This window comes from Notothenia rossii (genome assembly GCF_949606895.1).
Source record: "Notothenia rossii genome assembly, chromosome: 8".
NCBI classification, from domain to species: domain Eukaryota; kingdom Metazoa; phylum Chordata; class Actinopteri; order Perciformes; family Nototheniidae; genus Notothenia; species Notothenia rossii.
Window position 1 is genome coordinate 16906700 of NC_136906.1, and position 19453 is coordinate 16926152.

Consider the following 19453-nt stretch of genomic DNA (forward strand, 5'->3'; position numbering starts at 1 on the left):
CATCGGGCCAATATACAGAATGTCCCAGAATGTAAACGCTGTAGTGTATTCTGGACTTTAAGAGAAAGAGAAAGTACCGGAAAGGAAACACATCCATTTAACAAAGGTTTAACACATTTTAACACTTGACATGCATAACCCTTTAAGCTTTCTAATGAACTGTCATATTTCTGTCCCGAGAGCATCTCTAGTTATGTGTTTGAGTATGGCGCCACTTGGTGGTCAGACTAAGAAGCTCAGAGAAGATCTGGGAGAAATCAAGTGTTAAACTGCCCTTGGGATTTAAAGCAAACAAAAGGTTAAATAGGAATTCAAATAAGACCCTAGGATTTAATTAATGTAATAACAATATTGTTAATACATTGCACATGTTAAATGTACTGTACGTATGCAGTATTTTACCATATTCATTTATACATTTGGCATTCACAATATTATACACAAACAAATGAGTCACTTAGAACTTGCTTTATTTAGTTTCAACACAATTATGCACAATCTTTGTTTGCTCCGTCAAACTTGATGTTTCATTATTACTCAACTGAAGAGAAACTGGAAGAACATACATGATGCACTTTCTACAGAAACAGTACAACTTTCAATTGTTTTGTTTTTTTAATCTTCATGAGACATAACATCGGGGCACTCCATAAAAAAACATACCAAATTACAACACCGATGGAACAAATGGCAAGTAGAACATCTACAATATAATATTAAGAAACATAAATATTTAAAATAAATAAGATGAAAAAAAACTGTAAGCATTGACAAAAAGTATTTGCCCTGACTGCAATAGCTAGATGATATTGTACAGGTGATGGGATTTACATATCTTTGTACATAAACCTTCCTATACACTTAAATCAGTGTTTTTGTAACTGTTTTGTTTCACTGCCCTAATGCAGCCTTTCTTTTTCATCTGAGCAATGTCCGCATTCATAATTCATGTCCAGTGTCATATCTACTATTATTATGCTAATTAGTGTAACCATGGGCCCGACACTCTTGGTCACTGTTGCTATGGAAATATAATACATAAGATTTGTATCATGTCTTTGGATGAGAAAAATACAAGAGGCAACAAATCCCAAAATACCACAGATTGGATAATGGAAGTTGATTTGTTGTGGCTGGGGGGGTCACAACTTGTCAGTGTGTTTGTGTAATTCTGTTTTTCATCCACTATTGACACAAGAAAACCACATGTTTAGAGTGGTTAGTCTCTTTTGAATGTATGAATTTAAATATCAGTGATAACACATACTCTGCCTCACAGTTTTGTAATGGTTTAGGTGATTGAGATTAACGCACACAGACACTCAGGATTCTAATCATAATCTGTCACTGGCTTTGGTGTGTATGGAGGGAACATGTGCGGTCGTGTAGGGTAGAGTTTTAAAGTTATATAGATAGGAATCTGAGCACAGCCACAGACAGACTGTCACAGGATGGCAGGGTGAACTGTGGACTCTTTGAGCAGCACAGCCGTCACGATGATAAAGGAACCTCAGAGCCTCTCGAGGATAAGTCCTTTACAAATTCCCATCACTCAGACACCCGGAGGAGAAAAAAAACCACTTCAAACGTGGCATCTCAAATGCCACAGATTGTGAGAGGAGGATGTGTCAGGGTCATTATACAGAGTATTTACAAGTAGCTAGCTACGAGAGGCAGCATTCGACAAGCTAAGCCTCTCACATATGGAATATGGAGGAGAATAGAAGAACAGATGAAAAAAAGCAGTTTACAGATAGCTACCGAACATTGTTTCCTGCAATACAACATAATGAAACATCAATAAACTGAAAGTCCTTCAAAAAATATGATATGAGCAGGTTTTATGGTTTAAAATAAGTTAAAAAAATATGAATAACCAAGTATTCTAATTGAATAATTTAGAACAATGCAGTCTAGCATTTTGGAAAGAAGAAAATACTTTAAAAAAAAACTATTATAGCAACATTATTTTGTAACATAAATAAATGGTAAATAAACAATGAGAATGAACATCTCCCAACATAAATTCAAGAATCAGGTATACAGTGGCACAACCTCATATGCTATACAACATTAGAGGAGAGTTTCTATACATCTTAGCAGCAATTTGGTTAGAGGCTGGCTTTGTTTATCAAGTCAGTACCTTTAATGTAATATGAATTATGCATGTAGCTACACTACAGCAGCGAGTGACAAAGTACGATATATGTACCCGCCAACACTGTCACATTAACAATTGATACGTTTCTTCACAAGTAAATTTGGTCACACATTTAATCAGACCATTGTACCACAAAACACAATATTCAACATTAATAATGTTCTGTGTCTGGAAAATAGAGATTACATTTGACTTTTTTACACATTCTCTTCCCCATTTTTACATATTTACAGTTGAAAAAAGAACATAAATTGCAGACATGACATGAACAAAATAAAGGAATTGCCAGTTTGTTGTTTTACAGCATATGAGAACACTGTTATGTTATTTCAACACAATGCAGGACTCTGGAAACTTGGCACAGCCCGCCGCTGAAAACTACGAATATAAACCTTGGTCTCCAGGGAAAATTCATGTCACCCAGGGGACCATTTTTAAGTGGGCGTTAGTGTCCGTTCCACCTTTCCTCAGAGTCAATACACTGAGAACAGTCAAACACATTTCATATACAGAATAGAGCAAACAGTTTTATGAACGCACGATAACGTAATAATGGATGTGTTTACAGCCAAGGAAATCAAACAATGTGTCAAAGGCAGATAGAGGAACAGTACAGTTTGAAATTCTGATGTTGCTTTGTCCTCCTTAACAAGGGACATGTTCCTTTCTTTAATAATTTCCACTTCCTCTCTGATGTGACCTTAGAGATGCTGATAGGAGCCTACTGTTATTTACTTCAGATATGTAGGACTCTTGGGTGCGAGTCCATCACCTTCCTCTCAGATGCTGGTCTGCAGGTCACCATTCAGCAGAGTGCTTTGGGTCTCTGTGGGTTCATTTATCATGCGAGACTTATCCTGTCGGCTATCGCTGCGGTCAGCCTCATCCAGCCCTCCCACCTTCTTAAGACACAGAACATTCTGGAAACTCTTCCTAAAGTTTTCTGACAGGAAGGCGTAGAGAATGGGGTTGGCGCAGCTATTGGCGTATCCCAGAACCACCACAAAAGCAAAAGTGCTCCTCAGGAAGGGAGTGGTGCTGATGGTCCCTGTCACCGAGGTGACGTTGAAAACGTAGAAAGGCAGCCAGCAGAAGACAAACACTGCCACTACGATGGACACCATCCTCGTCACCTTCCTCTCTGAGCGCTTCCTTTTAGAGGAGCCCACACGGATGCCCGAGGACTTCACCTTAAAGATAATAAACAAGTAGCAAAGGCAGATGACCATGAGGGGCAGGAAGAAGCCCAGGATGAAGGTGTAGAACATGAACGCCGTCTGGTAGGCCTCTTGAGGCTCGGGCCACACGATGGTGCAGAAGCAGCCGTCGTGCTTTACGATGACTCCGCTGTAGATAACAATGGGCAGGTTCACCATCAAGGACACCCCCCACACTGTCAAGTTAATAGTCTTGGCCATTCGCGGCTTGCGCCACTTTGTGGACTTAATGGGGTGCACCACAGCCAGGTAGCGATCGATGCTCATGACCATCAGGCAGAAGATGGATGTGAACTGGTTCAGGGAGTCGACAGTCATCACCACCCTGCAGAGCACTGGGCCAAACGGCCAGTGGACCAGAGCCAGCTGGATGGCGATGAAGGGCAAGCCCATCATGAAGAGCACGTCGGCCACTGCCAGGTTGAGGATGTAGATGTTGGTAACCGTCTTCATCTTGGCGTAGCGCAGGATGACGTAGATGACGAGGGCATTTCCACAAAGCCCCACAGTGCAAACAAGGAAGTACATGCAGGTGATGACCACCGTGCTGGTTTTGTTGAAGCTGTGGTCTGTGTAGGTCCCATTGTAGTCAGACTCATTGCCCTGCACGAAGCTGTCGTACATGAGGTGATCCGACAGGTTCGGGGGGGACGATGGGAAGATCCAGGAGTCCATGATACCTCACTGTCTCCCGTGAATTAGGGCATCTCACCTGCACACATAAAGACTTATCTCAGTAACAGCGCAAAATCATTTATAATAAACATTTTTTTAAACCTTGATTTTACAATCCTGACATTTATGTTCATCCACTTGATATTTACGTTAACATAGATTTTTTCCTTTCAGAAGAAGAACATGAAATCCATCATCTTCATCAGATATGGAATCTCTCTTCCTTCCTCCCTTCTTCCTGATTGATGTTAGTTTGTTGAACCAATAAAACAAGTAGCTATCTATATGAGTGATCTCTGTGACGCCATGCATCCATTTTATCAGTCAGAAAAAGCATTTAAATGTTACGGCATGTTTACCCGGGATCTTTAAAACAGGAAATGTTGTTTTTGTATCATCCTTACCAGCAGTACCAAAGAGGATTGTATAGATGTTGTATCTGGATCCTCTCTCTTGAGAACAGACCTGCTGATGGTATGTGTAAAGAAGAGCATATCAGGCTGTTGTGCAGTACCTAAGGCCAGATTCCGTGTGTCTTTATTTGGTCAAGCACTGCTATCTAGGGAAATCACTACACCCTACAGTCATAATATCCCTCTGGGGAAATATGCTTGCCCTTCACATACTGCTATAACCAGCTGCGATGGGTAACACTGAATTCTTTGCTGACACATTTTTATTTATTTATTAGGGGGTGGGCATGGATGTAAATTAGTCCGAGCCTAAGTAATTGAATGAGGGGAATCACAGTACTGCCAGTAGCCGTGTTGCAGTCAGATTGAAGTGCTTGTCACTGCCAATGCACAGGAGGCAAGCATGGTCTGACAACTTAGTTTGGTGCCAATAACATAAGAGGTTTTATGATGCCAGTTCTTCTTTTCAACCATGGCAAAAGGCATGGCATTCATCTGACGGATAGACGGTTACATCTCAGCAGAGGGGGTGTTTGAGATCAGTTCAAACATAGCGTGTTGGTGTCTATAAATCTGGAGGAAAAGGCGGATCTGAGTCAGGGGAATGGATAGAATATTGTAACATGGAGCATATGGTAGTTCATTCATCCGACAGAAACAGACCACCCGAATAAAACATATTACCCTATTGAAGCACTCGAGCTCTGTTGCGTAGGTAAACAATACATTGAAGTCATTGATGACGGTTATGAGTATTATTTTGGCAATCTCATGAAATGCTATTCTGTGAATGGTTCCATTGCCATATTTGATGCATTTATCAAAGTGTGCAACAGGTTTTCTTTCTATAAAATCAGCACAGAGCCTCCACAGTCAAAAGACAGATAACTATCTGATTTGCAATCAACAACAAAACAATATTTTTGTTAAGTAGCTTCTTAAAGCTCTTGTTTTTTTCATCAAGTTATTTTTCTCCTTCAATGCTGAAGGCCATGAATTCTGCTCTAACTTTTGCTTTAAGTCCCTAAAAAGTAGAAGTTTAGAATATTCAACTGAATAAATGATTACTAGCTCATCGTAAATTATGCAAATCCATCTCATGGGAAATAAAACAAGAATCAGGTCAAGTCAGGATTTTCATTGGCAATGTTAGCAAACTCATCTGAGGGTTTTGTGGAATGAGATCAAATTTGTTTTAATACCAGAACATAATACTTTTACCAGACTACAGAAAAATTGCATAATAGTAAAACAACAGCAGTTCATACAAGAGTGAATGATTAACATGTTGAACATGTTCTATTTCTTCAACTTAATTTGAATGGAATAATCGGATTCATCTGGTAATTATCGGCTATCTTAACACATCTACTGATCTGAGACAGTTTACTATTCACTCAATGAGGCAAAACAAAGTACAATCTTACCTGCAACCGGTCTACCAATCTCACTGTCTACGCCACCTCACTTCTGTACGGATGTTCTCCATCTCCAAATATTCCTCAAGTTTGCCTCACTGGAACCGAAGTGTGAAACCTATGTGCAATGCAATTATCCTTTTATACTCCCATATTGTAGCCTGAATGACATACGATGGTAAACGGGAAAAAAAAGAGTCGCAAAAATAAATAAATGACTAACGGGATATGCACAAATCTCCGATGCGCTTGTGGTGTGGTGCGCGCTGTGACTGCCTCAAGCTAAAGAGCGTGCACGTGTTAAGGGACGTGCACAAAAAGCAGTGATGAGGTGCTGAAGAGACTCACCTCTCATCGAAAGGAAGGCTCCTCTCCTGTGATATAGATCTCCTAAGAGCTAAGTGAATCAGAGGATACATTCTAATGGAACATTTGTCAAATGCATCGATGCACGGAGTAAGGCGATTGTTGAACAATTAAGTGCGTGCAAAGACGTAAAAAGATAAGGCTACAGTTGAAGTTTTCAAACAGTATAAAGACGAAGAAAGCCCTTTGGGCACATCAGAGTCAATACTCAATCAATACCGTTCTCTTCCAGTATTCGAGGCGAAACGCTGTTCAATGTGCTTTTGAAAAATCTTACCGGCTTGTTTCTCACTAGGGGATCAATGGTAATGGTTTAATACACTGGTCGGTGAAACTCAGGAAATCATATCACAAATATATTTTCTTTCGGACATTTGGACTCAAAATGTATTTAAAATGTACTTTGAAATGACGACCAAATTAGTCAAACATAGTAAAGCCACTTTTACGCACGCCTCCGGGCTGATCTATATACAATACTGAATAAAATATATAGACCCTCCAGTGTTCGCACATGAGCCTTCACGAGTCACGATCTGGCACTCCTGCTAATTTACAAAGTTTAGTTAGCCTCCGGACAATTGATGTAAAATAACAACGCTGCGGACCCTGCACAGGGACACCACCTATCCCACTGCTGGCCAGAAGCTATATTACAAGTCCATGCTTCAAAAATAAACGTTAGGTTAACGACCAGCCATAACAGGCAGCATTGAGCGCAAAGGTTTAAAGCTGCAACCAAATTACGCGCGGTAAAAATCCCCCCCACACCTGACAGAATCGAGTTTCATCATTAAAATAAACGTATATTGTGTGGAGAGATGCATACCTCGAATTTTTTAACTTTGCAGTAGGCCTATACTCATTGCTGCACCCATGCCTTGGCTTGTTTGCCCTGATTCATTTCCCAAAATAGCTGATAATGTGGCGTGACAAACCCAAATCCAGTTTCCCAAACATTTCTTCAGTATGCAGTGGATGATACTGTGGATACTGTAGATGTCATGTCCACGTGCGACACTTGAGCCCTAGAAGATCCCTCACACTGAGTGTGTCCAATCTGATCTGCAGGTAAGGTGCATTTGAACTTTTTTATTTAAACTTGTGTATTGGTGTTATTGATGCTTTGTTATTGTGCAAACACAATCAGTGTTAAACATTTTTGACAGTAAGACAAAACTTTTGTGGTTCCATGTCCTTTCTCTTTGTATTGAGGCCTGTCATGCTAAGTTGCATTCAGCATTAGCTGTGTATGTCAATGTTTAAGTAGCAACTGTTAGTCAGTAGATGATTATATGTCTTATGGTCAACTGCTAATTTTCAACTATAACTATTGCATAACTATTGGTGCAAAAGCAAAGGTTTAAAAGAAATGCCAAATACTACACTGCAAACAAGAAACTGCCAGGAAAATATTTGGGGTGTTGGTCAAAATGGCAGACCACTGGGTTGCTGCTGAAGCTTTTAAAGCGGCATACTATAGAGGTGGATGTGTTTCCACACCAGCAGTGAACAGTGACCACTGATCCCACAGGTCTGCCCCCAGAGACCTGCTGCCCTCACACTGGTGTCATGCTGTTCTTTGAAAGGTCTTCCACGTTTTTGGCCTGTTATATTAAATGGACTAAACATGTCAGGTATCATCTTCTGTTACCTAAAATTATGGTTTGGCTTAAGTTATTCATCGCATTCAAATGCCTTTGGCATTGGTTGATATCCATTTAATATGCTGTGACCGTTGTGACCCACAACTGCAATGATAGGATCATATATCTGCTATGTAAGCCTCCATATATTCACAGTATGACCATCATGCAGTCACTCTCCAGCCTGCCCTGACTTAATGATATTTGGAATAAGGATTGTTTTATTTTATTTCATTGTTATAGTTAACATTCTACGGGAATAACGGTAATTGAGTAGTGTAATGCTAAACTATTATTGTTCACTTTTCCCTCAAAAACCACATTAGCCCACTAAACCCTGTGTGAATTTACATTATTCTTTGGACAAAAAGTATTTAATAAGAGCTGGAAAATGAACATGAGCCATCTGTTCAAGAGAGGAGAGGAGAGATGTAGTGCCCTCTCTGGGTGGAGATTTTGTGTTGACATTAAACATGCATGATGCAGGTGAAGAAGGCCACAGGGGAAATTAAACACATTTAGAAGGGACATATTTTATTATTAGGAGTTATCTTGCCTCGTGGAGGAACAATCAATAGTCCAATAACTTGATTTTTAACTACTGTGTTTTCATTTACCGGGTGTTAAGGGAAAACAGTCTAATTGATGGCCCTTGAGGTGGTAGCATTGTTTATCATTAATATATTTATTTTCCAAGACCAACAAGCATGCCGATACATATCGACATTGAATGATGTCGGCAGGGACATCCTGATGGCTTCCTGGGTTATTTAGTTATATGCTACTTCAACAGTGGTGGTGAAATGCAAAGTAGAGCTTGAAGCTCAGCTCGGTATATTTGCTTGCCAATTATTGAGGCACGACCAGGCCCTTCTCTCGCTCAGGGTCTGAATTTAAAGCATTGATTACACATCCAGCCAGGGTAGATTGAAAAACAATTAGCAGCCTGAGGCAGCAGCAAAATATTCAATGGATGATGCTTTTGGCTTTTTTTTTTAATGAGCAGCAAAATATTCAATGGATGATGCTTTTGGAACAAAGTAACCAGGTGTTCTGAAAGATATTGCTGCAATATGTTAGCACAGAACAAAGGTAAGATCTTTATTGGCTTTTAAGATACTTTTTCTCATTTCAGATCCACTAAGAGAGAAGATTAGGACTTGTTGGATTGTTATTTGATGGATCAAAGCATTATCACAATCTTTGAGAGTTGTTGTGCATTTTCATAACGTTTCATGCTGCTATAGATGTAGAAGGAAAGTTACTCATGTCTTTCTCAAGGGTCTGTAAGTCAGTGCTCCTCCATGCACCTCATGTGATGATACTGTCTAGTGAGTCACTTCGTATCTTCTCACTGTCTAATTTGTTGTAATGACATTTGCCCTTCTGGGGCTAAGTGGTCATCAAAATGTTAATTAACTACACCATCAGTGTCTTCACCTCTCATCTTTTCTTATCATGGTCAGTAAGCCACTGACATGTGACCCGTCACAGTTTGAAGGCTAAAAGTGGTCATAGATTCAATTTAACCCACTTTTCCCATACATTATGTTGTATTATTATCAATATCATGCTTGCAAATGTGCTCGGGAAGAAAGTGTCTGTGAAATTCTCCTCAAAATTGAAATCAATAATAAATATAGAGTAGATACAAGCATGATTGAAATTGCCAACTGCTTATGTGAAAAACCATCAAACAGAAAAGCTAGTGTCTGCTCTGCTATAAGACTGTGACTAAGGACTATTTCCGTTATAACTTTAACCTTTCATCTTGCTTTGATTAATCTGCTCATAGATAATAGTGAAACATGTTCATGATCATTTTGAAGCCAATTATGATGTCTTTGTCCAAAATAAAAGCATATTTAGCCAACTATCTTATATGATAAAGAGCCAAACCTCACATTTTAGAAGCGAAGACCAGGGGAAATTATTATTTGACCTGTGGCTTAATCCTTCTGAGGCTTTTCTTGGACACACATAGGTGATTGCTATAGTGATTCTGGATCCAGCCACTATTGATGTTATTCTGAAGAAAAAGCTAAATAAACAGAGGCAGACATGTCCCTATAGTAGTCTAATGTAGGACTGTACCCGAATATCCGAATATTCGGTCGTTGGCCCACTATTTGGTTTTCAATTTCTTTATTCGGATATTCGCTTCTTTTTTTAAATTGAATTTACTTTTAATCTCCAATATCAATGTAAGAGCTTGTGCCTATTCGGGGGGTGCTAACACTTAAACATAAACTTTATCCTTTACGTTCTCCGTCTTTATATGTAGATATTACTTTTCTCCGTTAATCTCCACTCCTTTTGTCCGTCAAGTTGTTTCCATAGTAGGGCTGCACGATATTGAAAAAAACTGACATTGCGATTTTTTTCCCCCCCTGTATATTGCGATATGAAAACATACAGGAATTGAAGAAAAGACTGTTTTTTCCCCCCGCAAACCATCCTTTCTTGAACTTTAATGCTATACAATTGTTTTTTTTTTAACTATATTTAACCGGATGAAGGATTTTAGTCATGGACGTCTGGATCTTAAGTTATCAGAGCAACAAGCTGAGCTAGCTCGGTTAGCAGCGCCAAACTGCCCTAGAGAAACACATGAAACTACTTTATTCAGTGTTTTTACTTTTAATCACCCGGTCCGTTTGCTTTGGAGATTTGATTGTGGTTTGCTGTGCATGCAGAGCCTGCATGTCACTCACTCAAGTACCCCTGACATGAGAGCCGCGCAAGTTTTCCTTTTGTAGCAAGCAGCAAAATAATTGTAACATGACGTGTTTGAGTTAATTCGCAAGTCCTAAACATTTTTTAAAAATGTTTAAATCGCACGTCCACGCGATGTGAATATCGCGCAGGCGAATATCGCGATTATCGCCACGACACGATATCCAAATAGTCGCTGCTGATTACTACCGAATATCCGGAGCCCGACATTTTTTATTCGGGACAGTCTAATGATAAATTAAAGGTGGGGTAGGTGAGTTTGAGGAACCGGCTCGAGATACACTTTTTGTTATATTCCATGGAATGCTCTTAACATCCCGATAGCAATGAATATCTTAAGTGCTTTGACAAAAAATCCATTAAAAAATGTCATCTGTGGAAGCCGTAGCTCTGTAAAAAGTATGACCAATCATTTTAGCCGGCCCGGCTAAAATAACTGGATGGCCTATCTTCCTGTCAGCCTTCCATCTGTGCACAAACTTATCTCGTGCCCTCATTGGTCATGTGCGCGTTCGTGTGTGTTGGAGGAGGGGCTCTGTAAGGAAGTGGCAGATTTTCTCCGGTCGTGTATTTTCAAATTCTAGCGCACTCGAGCCGGTTTCTCAAACTTACCTTCAAGAAGCAATAATAAAGCATGTCAGGGTGGGCAATGGCTACTGTTTTGATACAGAGGGTATGAGACGAAACAAGGGGATACATAGCAACAGAATATCAGACTGAATTAAGTCTATGTAAAGCTACCTTTAAGTTGTTGATCTCAATGAGACATTTACAGTAAATAGATTTCTGACCTTGTGAGACTTTGATTCTGGCATAAACTAATCAGAATCAGAAATGGGTTTATTGCCGGCTAGGTTCACACATACGAGGAATTTGACTTGATGTCAGAAAAAATCTTATACAAACTGATTACTACTTTTGTGGAGATTCTGTCGAGCATTTCAGTCATCTTTTTCAATTCATTTTTGATATTTGACATTTTTATTGTCATCATTTGATGACTATTAATGGATATTCTGTATTGCCATAAAAAAAAACAATATATAAGAATATTCTACTTAAAATGGAGAATAATACTTCATTGTTGACCTTTTGGAGAAAATAACATCAATGCAAAGTCCACTTACTAGTTTTTCCCTGAGCTTATTCAAACGCATCTAACAGATTTAATTTGCATTTATTCCACTCACATTCAACATTGAACACAGACAGCAGGTAAAACGTCCCCCTTACTTAAAACCCCTTTTAGTAGTTGTGTCACGTGATGACAATTGAGCCATCTCCATGACAACAGAGTAAAACCTGCTTAGCTATATTATGCGTTGGATTCCCATTCTAGTTTGAAGCTGGTACAAACTGCTAATTGTTTTTTTTTTTTACTTTAACTGTTATTTTGAACCCCTGTAGGTTACGTGTTGGGAATTTGGGCAGGTGTTATTCCTGATGGATATTGAGTTGACATTTAGGACACCTCCCACAGCTTTTAGAGCACAGCTATGCCACTGTGCTGTCGTCTATCTAGCCGGTACAGATGGAAAACTGCAAATGAAGCAGTGACCAAACTGGGAGGAAAAAGTCTTGAGTCTAAATAATGATAATGATTAGCAAGCAGATTAGATTAACCTCAAATGGGCATGTCAATTCCATTTAATTACACATTAATCTGTAAGATTAAGATGCTTCATATACATTTGGATTGTTATGTTGTGGAAACTGCTAAATGGCTAACTAGCACTGTTAATTGTCAATGTAGCATGATTGAGATGTTAATGAGTTTTTTTATATTATTATCCAGATATGACATTGCAACTGCAGACTCTGTAATACTGCATGCCTTTGCAGTACATTAAGATAGGCTTATAGTTCTAGCTGCAACTCCAATGTAATGAACACATTTGGTAATTGAGCAGAAACACAAGTAGTGAATAAAGTTGCATTCGTAGCTCTTGTCATCTGTTTCCTATAATAGCTGACAGCTGGTCAGTACCTGGTGTGTCTGTCACAGTGTACTCAGGGCATTTGAGGCTTGTTCCAACCTATCTGGCATGCAGAGCAGCTGCTGCTCACTTTTTTGTTGTTTACCAAAACAATTCCTTGCTCCTTTTCCAGGCTGTTGACTGTGATTGATTTTGTGTTGCTGCACATGGTGTCAAAAGGCCTCTTAACACTCGCAGCTTCAATCAAAAATCTCTCTTTAATTCCTTTTTTGTAATAATCGCAGGCAGTCAATCTCTTTTCATCACGTCCAGTCCTGAAAGCTTAAAAGACTAAACAGAAAACCTTTCATTTTGAGTAGGAGACGCATGACTTAATAATAAATGATTATTGCATTTTTGGTGTTTTCTGATCTCCTAATTTCTATTTTGCACTTGGCACCTTGTGTTTCTAATTTTGCGTTTAATTTCTCGCTTTGTTAATTTCAATTTTCTGATTGAAATGTAAATGAAGCCTTTGAATACTAAGACTATTTTTAGACTTCCAGATGACTGCCATGTATGAGCTTGGCAGCAGGGTCACAACCTGTATGTGTTGGCATTTTATTCTGTATTGCAGCATGTCTTCAGGGTTTAGTGACAGTATGGAGACCCAATAAATGAACCTTCAAGTACTCAACATTTTCTTTTCTTGTTGGTATAGATTTAAAGGGCCTTGAAATTGTTTCCACTTCACTTAGCATGTTGGGCGTCGGAGAGTTTTGTGAATTTCTTAAGCACAGCTGTGACACACTTTTTGACTCAAATTCCCTTTGATTACAGGCTGTTTGTAGTTGAAACTTCTAAGCTGCTGAATATGTCCCTGGGAAAAAATAACAGACCCAAATCAGTGGGAAGTTGAGACCACTGGAATGAATCATCAAAATGATACTAAATATATTATAATTTTCAGATATGGTTAGTTTGCCATTTGTGGCTTGATGTTTCTCATCTTGAATAATTTGTCTCTTAATGCGAAATAAAAATTCTAACTGAAAAGCTTAAATATGTCATACTACCTTTTTATTTCTACTGCACAGCAATTCATAGGAAAATATTGTACTTTTAACACATTTGTATTTATTTGACAGCTTGAGTTACTTTACAATATATTACATTAAAACATACTGTATGAAGCATGTTAACAATATGACAAAATTATATATATTATTTAGTTTACACATTTGCTTTTCCACTCAGCAGTGTTTAGTTTTCGATATACTGTATATGTAGGTGTGCAGATTTCACACTTTGCAGCTTAACAATAGCATGGACACTACAAGCCGAGTAGTGGAGCTGCTCTTCATTGTCTGCAGCTTTCTAATCTCATGGAACCAGAATTGGTTTTCAGTCTGCTTTTCAGAGCTATAGGCGATGATGGATAATGTAGCTCATGGAGGAAGGCAGACGTCAGCTCAGATTTCTCAGGTGGTCTCTGCCTGAATGAGCTGTCTGGGGCACCCATCACCTGGCTTGACCGTCTGGGACTCACTGCGAGTGTCTGGCCCCCACTGGAGTTTTTCAACACCCAATCGAGATAAACAAAGCCTTTTCCTTCATACTGTGGCTGGTTTTTACTTCCCTTGTCATATTTGATCTCCAGCTGGACTGAGTCCAAACTTCATATTATTTGGTTTGCAGATCTTCTTTCAATGGACAATTGCAGTTTAAGCTTAACCTACATACAGTACCTACACCTAGCACTCTGTCTGGGTTTTTTAATGACAGCTCCTTCACTGAATGTTGGAGTTACTTGCACTCTATCAGTCTGTGGCAGCAGGTACTCCTCTTTGCACTGACTGAAGCAAATGGCTTATCATCTCACACGTTAAAAAACACCTCCCCATACCTACTGGGCTCCTTTCAAAGGTCAGTGATGTGAAGAGTTGTTTCTAACAAATGTTGCAAATAAGTCTGCTACGTTCAATACAGATCCCTGTTCCTGTGCTGATAATGAAGACGAATGATTTGAAATGCATTTTATGCCTCGGGATCATATAAAAATGAATGGCGTGTATAACAGAATAATTACAACCGCAGCTCTGTTCTTGCTTTTGTGATGGATGAAAATGTGGTTTATTAGAGCTAAATATCATAAATGTAACAGCTTGATGATAAAACAGAGTGCTTATGTAGCACTGATCCTAAATGTATGAAGAAATGAAGATATAGGTTTAATAATAATAATGTTCAGATAAATTAACAATTGGCTGCTTTTTCACTCCCTGAATTGGGACAGATTCGTAGAGCTACTCATATAATAATGGTCACATTGAAAACAAATTAAATGTTTTATTTGTTACCAGGTAATGTGTTGTCATCCTTCACTTCCCAAAACACTGTCATAGACCCCCTTTGATTGACAGACTATCAATACTTATTATGATTCCGTGGCGAAATGCAGGAAATTAATCTAAAATGTAAAAAAAGCTGTGGTATGTTTAATATACGTATTAGCCTCCATTACTGGGCTTAGGGAGGCAGGTCTGGCTGTAGTACAGTTCTCACAGTTCTCGAGGAGAGGTGTAAACAGATGGCATAACCATCTGCACACACAGGCGTCACATCTACCAAATACAACTAAAAACACCTGACACTGTTCAGATACCTTGTAAAAGTACTTTTTTTTTTTACTTAAATTGGCCTTAGCTCTGGATTCATTGCTCTGGGAATTTGACCTAACATATTTTATATTCTCAATTAAGAAATGTTGGCATTCAGAACAAGCTCTCGTGGCTTATTCTTGAAAAGCTTGCACTTGTAAGCGGCTTTATATGGACTTAATTCAGTCTGATATTCTGTTGCTATGTATCCCCTTGTTTCATCTCCTACTGTACCCTCTGTATCAAAACAGTAGCCATTGCCCACCCTGACATGCTTTATCATTGCTTCTTGAAGACTGTGTTTAAGGAACAGTTTTATGTAGTGCTGCTAACACATCACTTATATTATAAATACATAAAGGTAAATTAATTAACTAAACAAAATTGTGAACAAAATTAACATTGCTTAATGGTGCGTAATCAGCAGCGAACCGCTTCAACATGTGCATTTTCTGTTTATTCAAGGCATTCATTTTTTGTTATTCTACAGTATTGTTGTTTTATAGTTATTTTTTAATGTATACAACCCAATTTGTGTTCTTTGAAAAGAATATTGCATTGTGTGTGTTACTTTCATTGCAGTTGTATATGTCTTAAGTGTAATTTGGCTTGGCTTCCTATTTTTTATGGACATGCTTTTATTTTGAAGGAGAGTTAGCAATGTTGACAGTTGTTGTTGTTGCTATGGAAACGACGTGACGGAGATTAACGGAGAAAACTCATATCTACATATAAAGACAGAGAAAGTAAACGATAAAGTCTATGGTTAAGTGTTAGCACCCCCTGAAGAGGCACAAGCTCTTAGGTTGATATTGGAGATTTCAATCAATTAGATTTGGCAGCCGCAGTGCAGCGCACTTTAATCACCGGGTCCGTTTGCTTTGGAGATTTGATTGTGATTGGTGGTTTGCTGTGCATGCAGAGCTTGCATGTCACTCACTCAAGTACCCCTGAAATGAGAGCCGCGCAAATTTTCCTTTTGTAGCAAGCAGCAAAGTAATTGTAACATGACGTGTTTGAGTTAATTTGCCTACTTAATATCGCAAGTCCTACAAAAAAAAAAAAAAAAAAAAAAATTGTTTAAAAAAAAAAGAAGAAGAAATCGCAAGTCCACGCGATGTGAATATCGCGCATGCGCATATCGCGATTATCCTCACGACACGATATATTGTGCAGCCCTAATAGGGACCTTTTAAAGTTGTCTGTATGTTGGATTGAGGTCTTGAACTACGAAATATTCTGTCTCATACTGTATAGTTGGTGTCATCTTTGTTTATGCTAAACACACAGTCACTTCCAGCACATAACTTGAGTTGGTCATCACAACAAAAGGGTGATTTGAATGTCCAGTTTAATAAGCTAGATGAATAAACAGCAGGCTCTGAGTGATGGCGTGTCCACCTGTGTGTCTGGGATCACTTGTTTTCAGCTCTGGCTTTATTCATTGCTCACAGTGTTCACTGGCCCTGCAGGGATTATCTCCGGTGCCATGGATGTGCATATTTATCCTGCTTAAATGCCACTGCCTAGAGTCTCTCAACACACATACACAAAAAAAGACAATACCATGAATAATGTGTATTTATGCAACTAAAACATCAAACTTGGGTTTTGCTTTGGTCAGTTTTGTAGCAAATCATCATCATGTATACTATATCAGAGTTGGGATACTCATTCATTATTCATAATATGGTTGTTTCTCAGCGACTACGATTTTGTGTACTGTCTGTCAACAGTTTCCCAATTACATTTAACTTTTTTTCCGAAAGTAACATGCTTTGATAAATTGTTACTGTACAAAAAAACGTAATGGTCTAAAGTTATTTCCCGCCATTTTTCTACACTGTCTGCAGGGCACAAGGTGTCTTTATCACTGAAGTGAACATATTGCCTTGTGCATACTGTGCCACTTGAGGGTGATTAGCTTAGCCTACAAGTCAAAAAAGACTTATTGCATTAATGTATTTCCTTGTTTATTTGTGGTTTGTTTGGGTTCCCTTTAAGAATAAGTATTACATTTCTAGTTTACATATTCCCCAGTGAGTAACGGCTTAGGATTTAGGCTTTGAAGGCAGTATCTCTGAGGCCTGTGTAATGTTTGCTCAGCAACACAGATCACAAAACACAAGCTCAGGGACAGATGGCTGTGTAAGGAGATACAGAAACGCCACAAGTGGCAAACGGAGAGTGAGGGAGAGAGAGAGAGAGAGAGAGAGAGAGGGGGGGGGGTTGCAGAAGAGAGAGAGGAGGTTGCTTTGCTGTAGCAGCTGAGGTGTGTTATCACAGACTACCAGAGTCGCAGTGACAGAGATGAAGAGCTCCATTGCCACAAACCTGCTTCAATAAAGCATTGCCTACATCTTAATGGATCTTTTAATAATAAATTAAGCACGAGCATTGTTGCTATTGGAACCTGTCATGTGATTTGTACAATTGATGAGGGGTAATGAATGATTAAAAACCCGGAATTATGTTAAACAAAATAGATTACAAACATTTGGCTGTCGGCCATTGTAGCTAATAGTGTTTAGCGCTTTCACTTGAAATATGAATCGTTAAAAAACAATACAGTAGCCTACTAGCGTCTCAACATTTTTATGTGAGCAAATGGTGACAAATCGCCACAGTAGGAAACTCTTATTTGGTATGGAGGGCTGTGTGCTTTATGGCTTACAAAGACTAAAAACAATCTTTCAGAGAAGTGTTTTCTCAATTTTCTTTCACAGCAAATGTTACCCGATAAGCATCCTTTCAACTCGCTGTCACACTGCGCGGTGGAGAGCAAGAATCCACAGCTCGATGCTTATGTTGACATAACTCACAGTGACAGTGTTCAGCTCTCACACTTGCTATTTCTCTCTGTGAGGTGAGCTAATGTGGACGGATGGGCCTTGAGGAGAGCAAATTGAGAAAGGAAGACGACCAACGTGATTCTGTTACATTCATTACCCTCGCCGCAGTGCAGAACACCTTTTATGTGTCCAGAGTAAACAGTATCCATTAGAGTTGGTGATGTGTTTACACACAGTGTGGATACTAGCTCATCCTCTGTTATGAGAGCACGGTGACACAGTAAACCCAGGTCGTGAATAATTCAATACTTTCTTTTTTCAGGGATTTTCAAATACACGCAAAAACTGAATTTCACTTTCATGCTGAAAACAAGGTTAGAAACCGTAACTCTTTATAAGCCAAGAAAATCGACCTGCATTTCATCTGAATATGTTTGAGTGGATTACAGTCGAGGTCACTTTAACATGGACCTATGTCATTTCCATCCTTTGTGAATAATCTTTTATATGATTGCTCCACTGTAATTGGATTGAATGCAGATCATGGGATGTTATTGGATTCTACCATAATGAGTAGATGAGGGGATTTATATCTTTCAATCCTAATATCATTTCTGCATGCAACCATTTTTTTTTTTTTATGTTTGCTTCTTCTCATTTTGAAAAGTGTTTCACTGCTTCCACCAGTCACAATGCACATGTTATACAAATATAGGACTTTTAAGAGGGTTAATTTAAAACTGGAACATATAACGTCCCCGACCTAGCTAATTACAGCAGATTTCACGAGTCATTTAGGACTTAGTGTAGGGCTGTTCGATTAGGGCAAAAATCATAATCACGATTATTTTGGTCAATAATTGATATCACGATTATTTTTGAAAACATCCATTTATTGAACTTTAAAACAAATACAAATAATAATTTTAACAGTACATTTTTAACTGTTGATTACCCTGAACGTATAATTCAACTCAAAAGCCATTACAAGAATAAATGATATATTTACATTTAAATAAATAATATCAAAAATAATAAATACCAATAAACAAGATCAACACATATTTGGGAGCGCACTTCCACAAGCTACTAAACATATATAAATAAATTAGACTAAAATAAATTAGATCAAATATGTTGCAGTGCACTGTTACAACCTAGCAAAGCAAAAGTAATTGCACAGCCCTAACTTAGTGTACAGATTGCACATCCCAACAGAACCTTGTCATTAAAAGTTCATTAAAGTAACAGAGTACAGGATGATACATGGATGGAAGCAGCTCTGAAGCCATTAAACAGAGATATCCTATTCAAATGAGACGCATAAGGCTGTGACATGGAGATGAGTGACTGCTGCCATCATGAAGCCATATGGCTGTGTAAAGCAAAAACAAAACTGACTCAAATCAATTGGTTTGTTTCTTTGCAGCCAAACTGAGAGCGTGCATGACGG

At 38.7% G+C, this 19453-nt stretch overlaps 1 protein-coding gene across 1 annotated transcript; it reads right to left on the minus strand.

Moving 5' to 3' along the window:
• Nucleotides 1–1914: 1914 nt before the first annotated feature.
• Nucleotides 1915–4093, minus strand: LOC307017318 (somatostatin receptor type 2-like). The gene has a single exon (XM_079646880.1). It carries the CDS (start codon nucleotides 4051–4053, stop codon nucleotides 2941–2943), a length of 1113 nt encoding a protein of 370 aa, XP_079503006.1. The 5' UTR covers nucleotides 4054–4093; the 3' UTR covers nucleotides 1915–2940.
• Between the last annotated feature and the right edge of the window lie 15360 nt (nucleotides 4094–19453).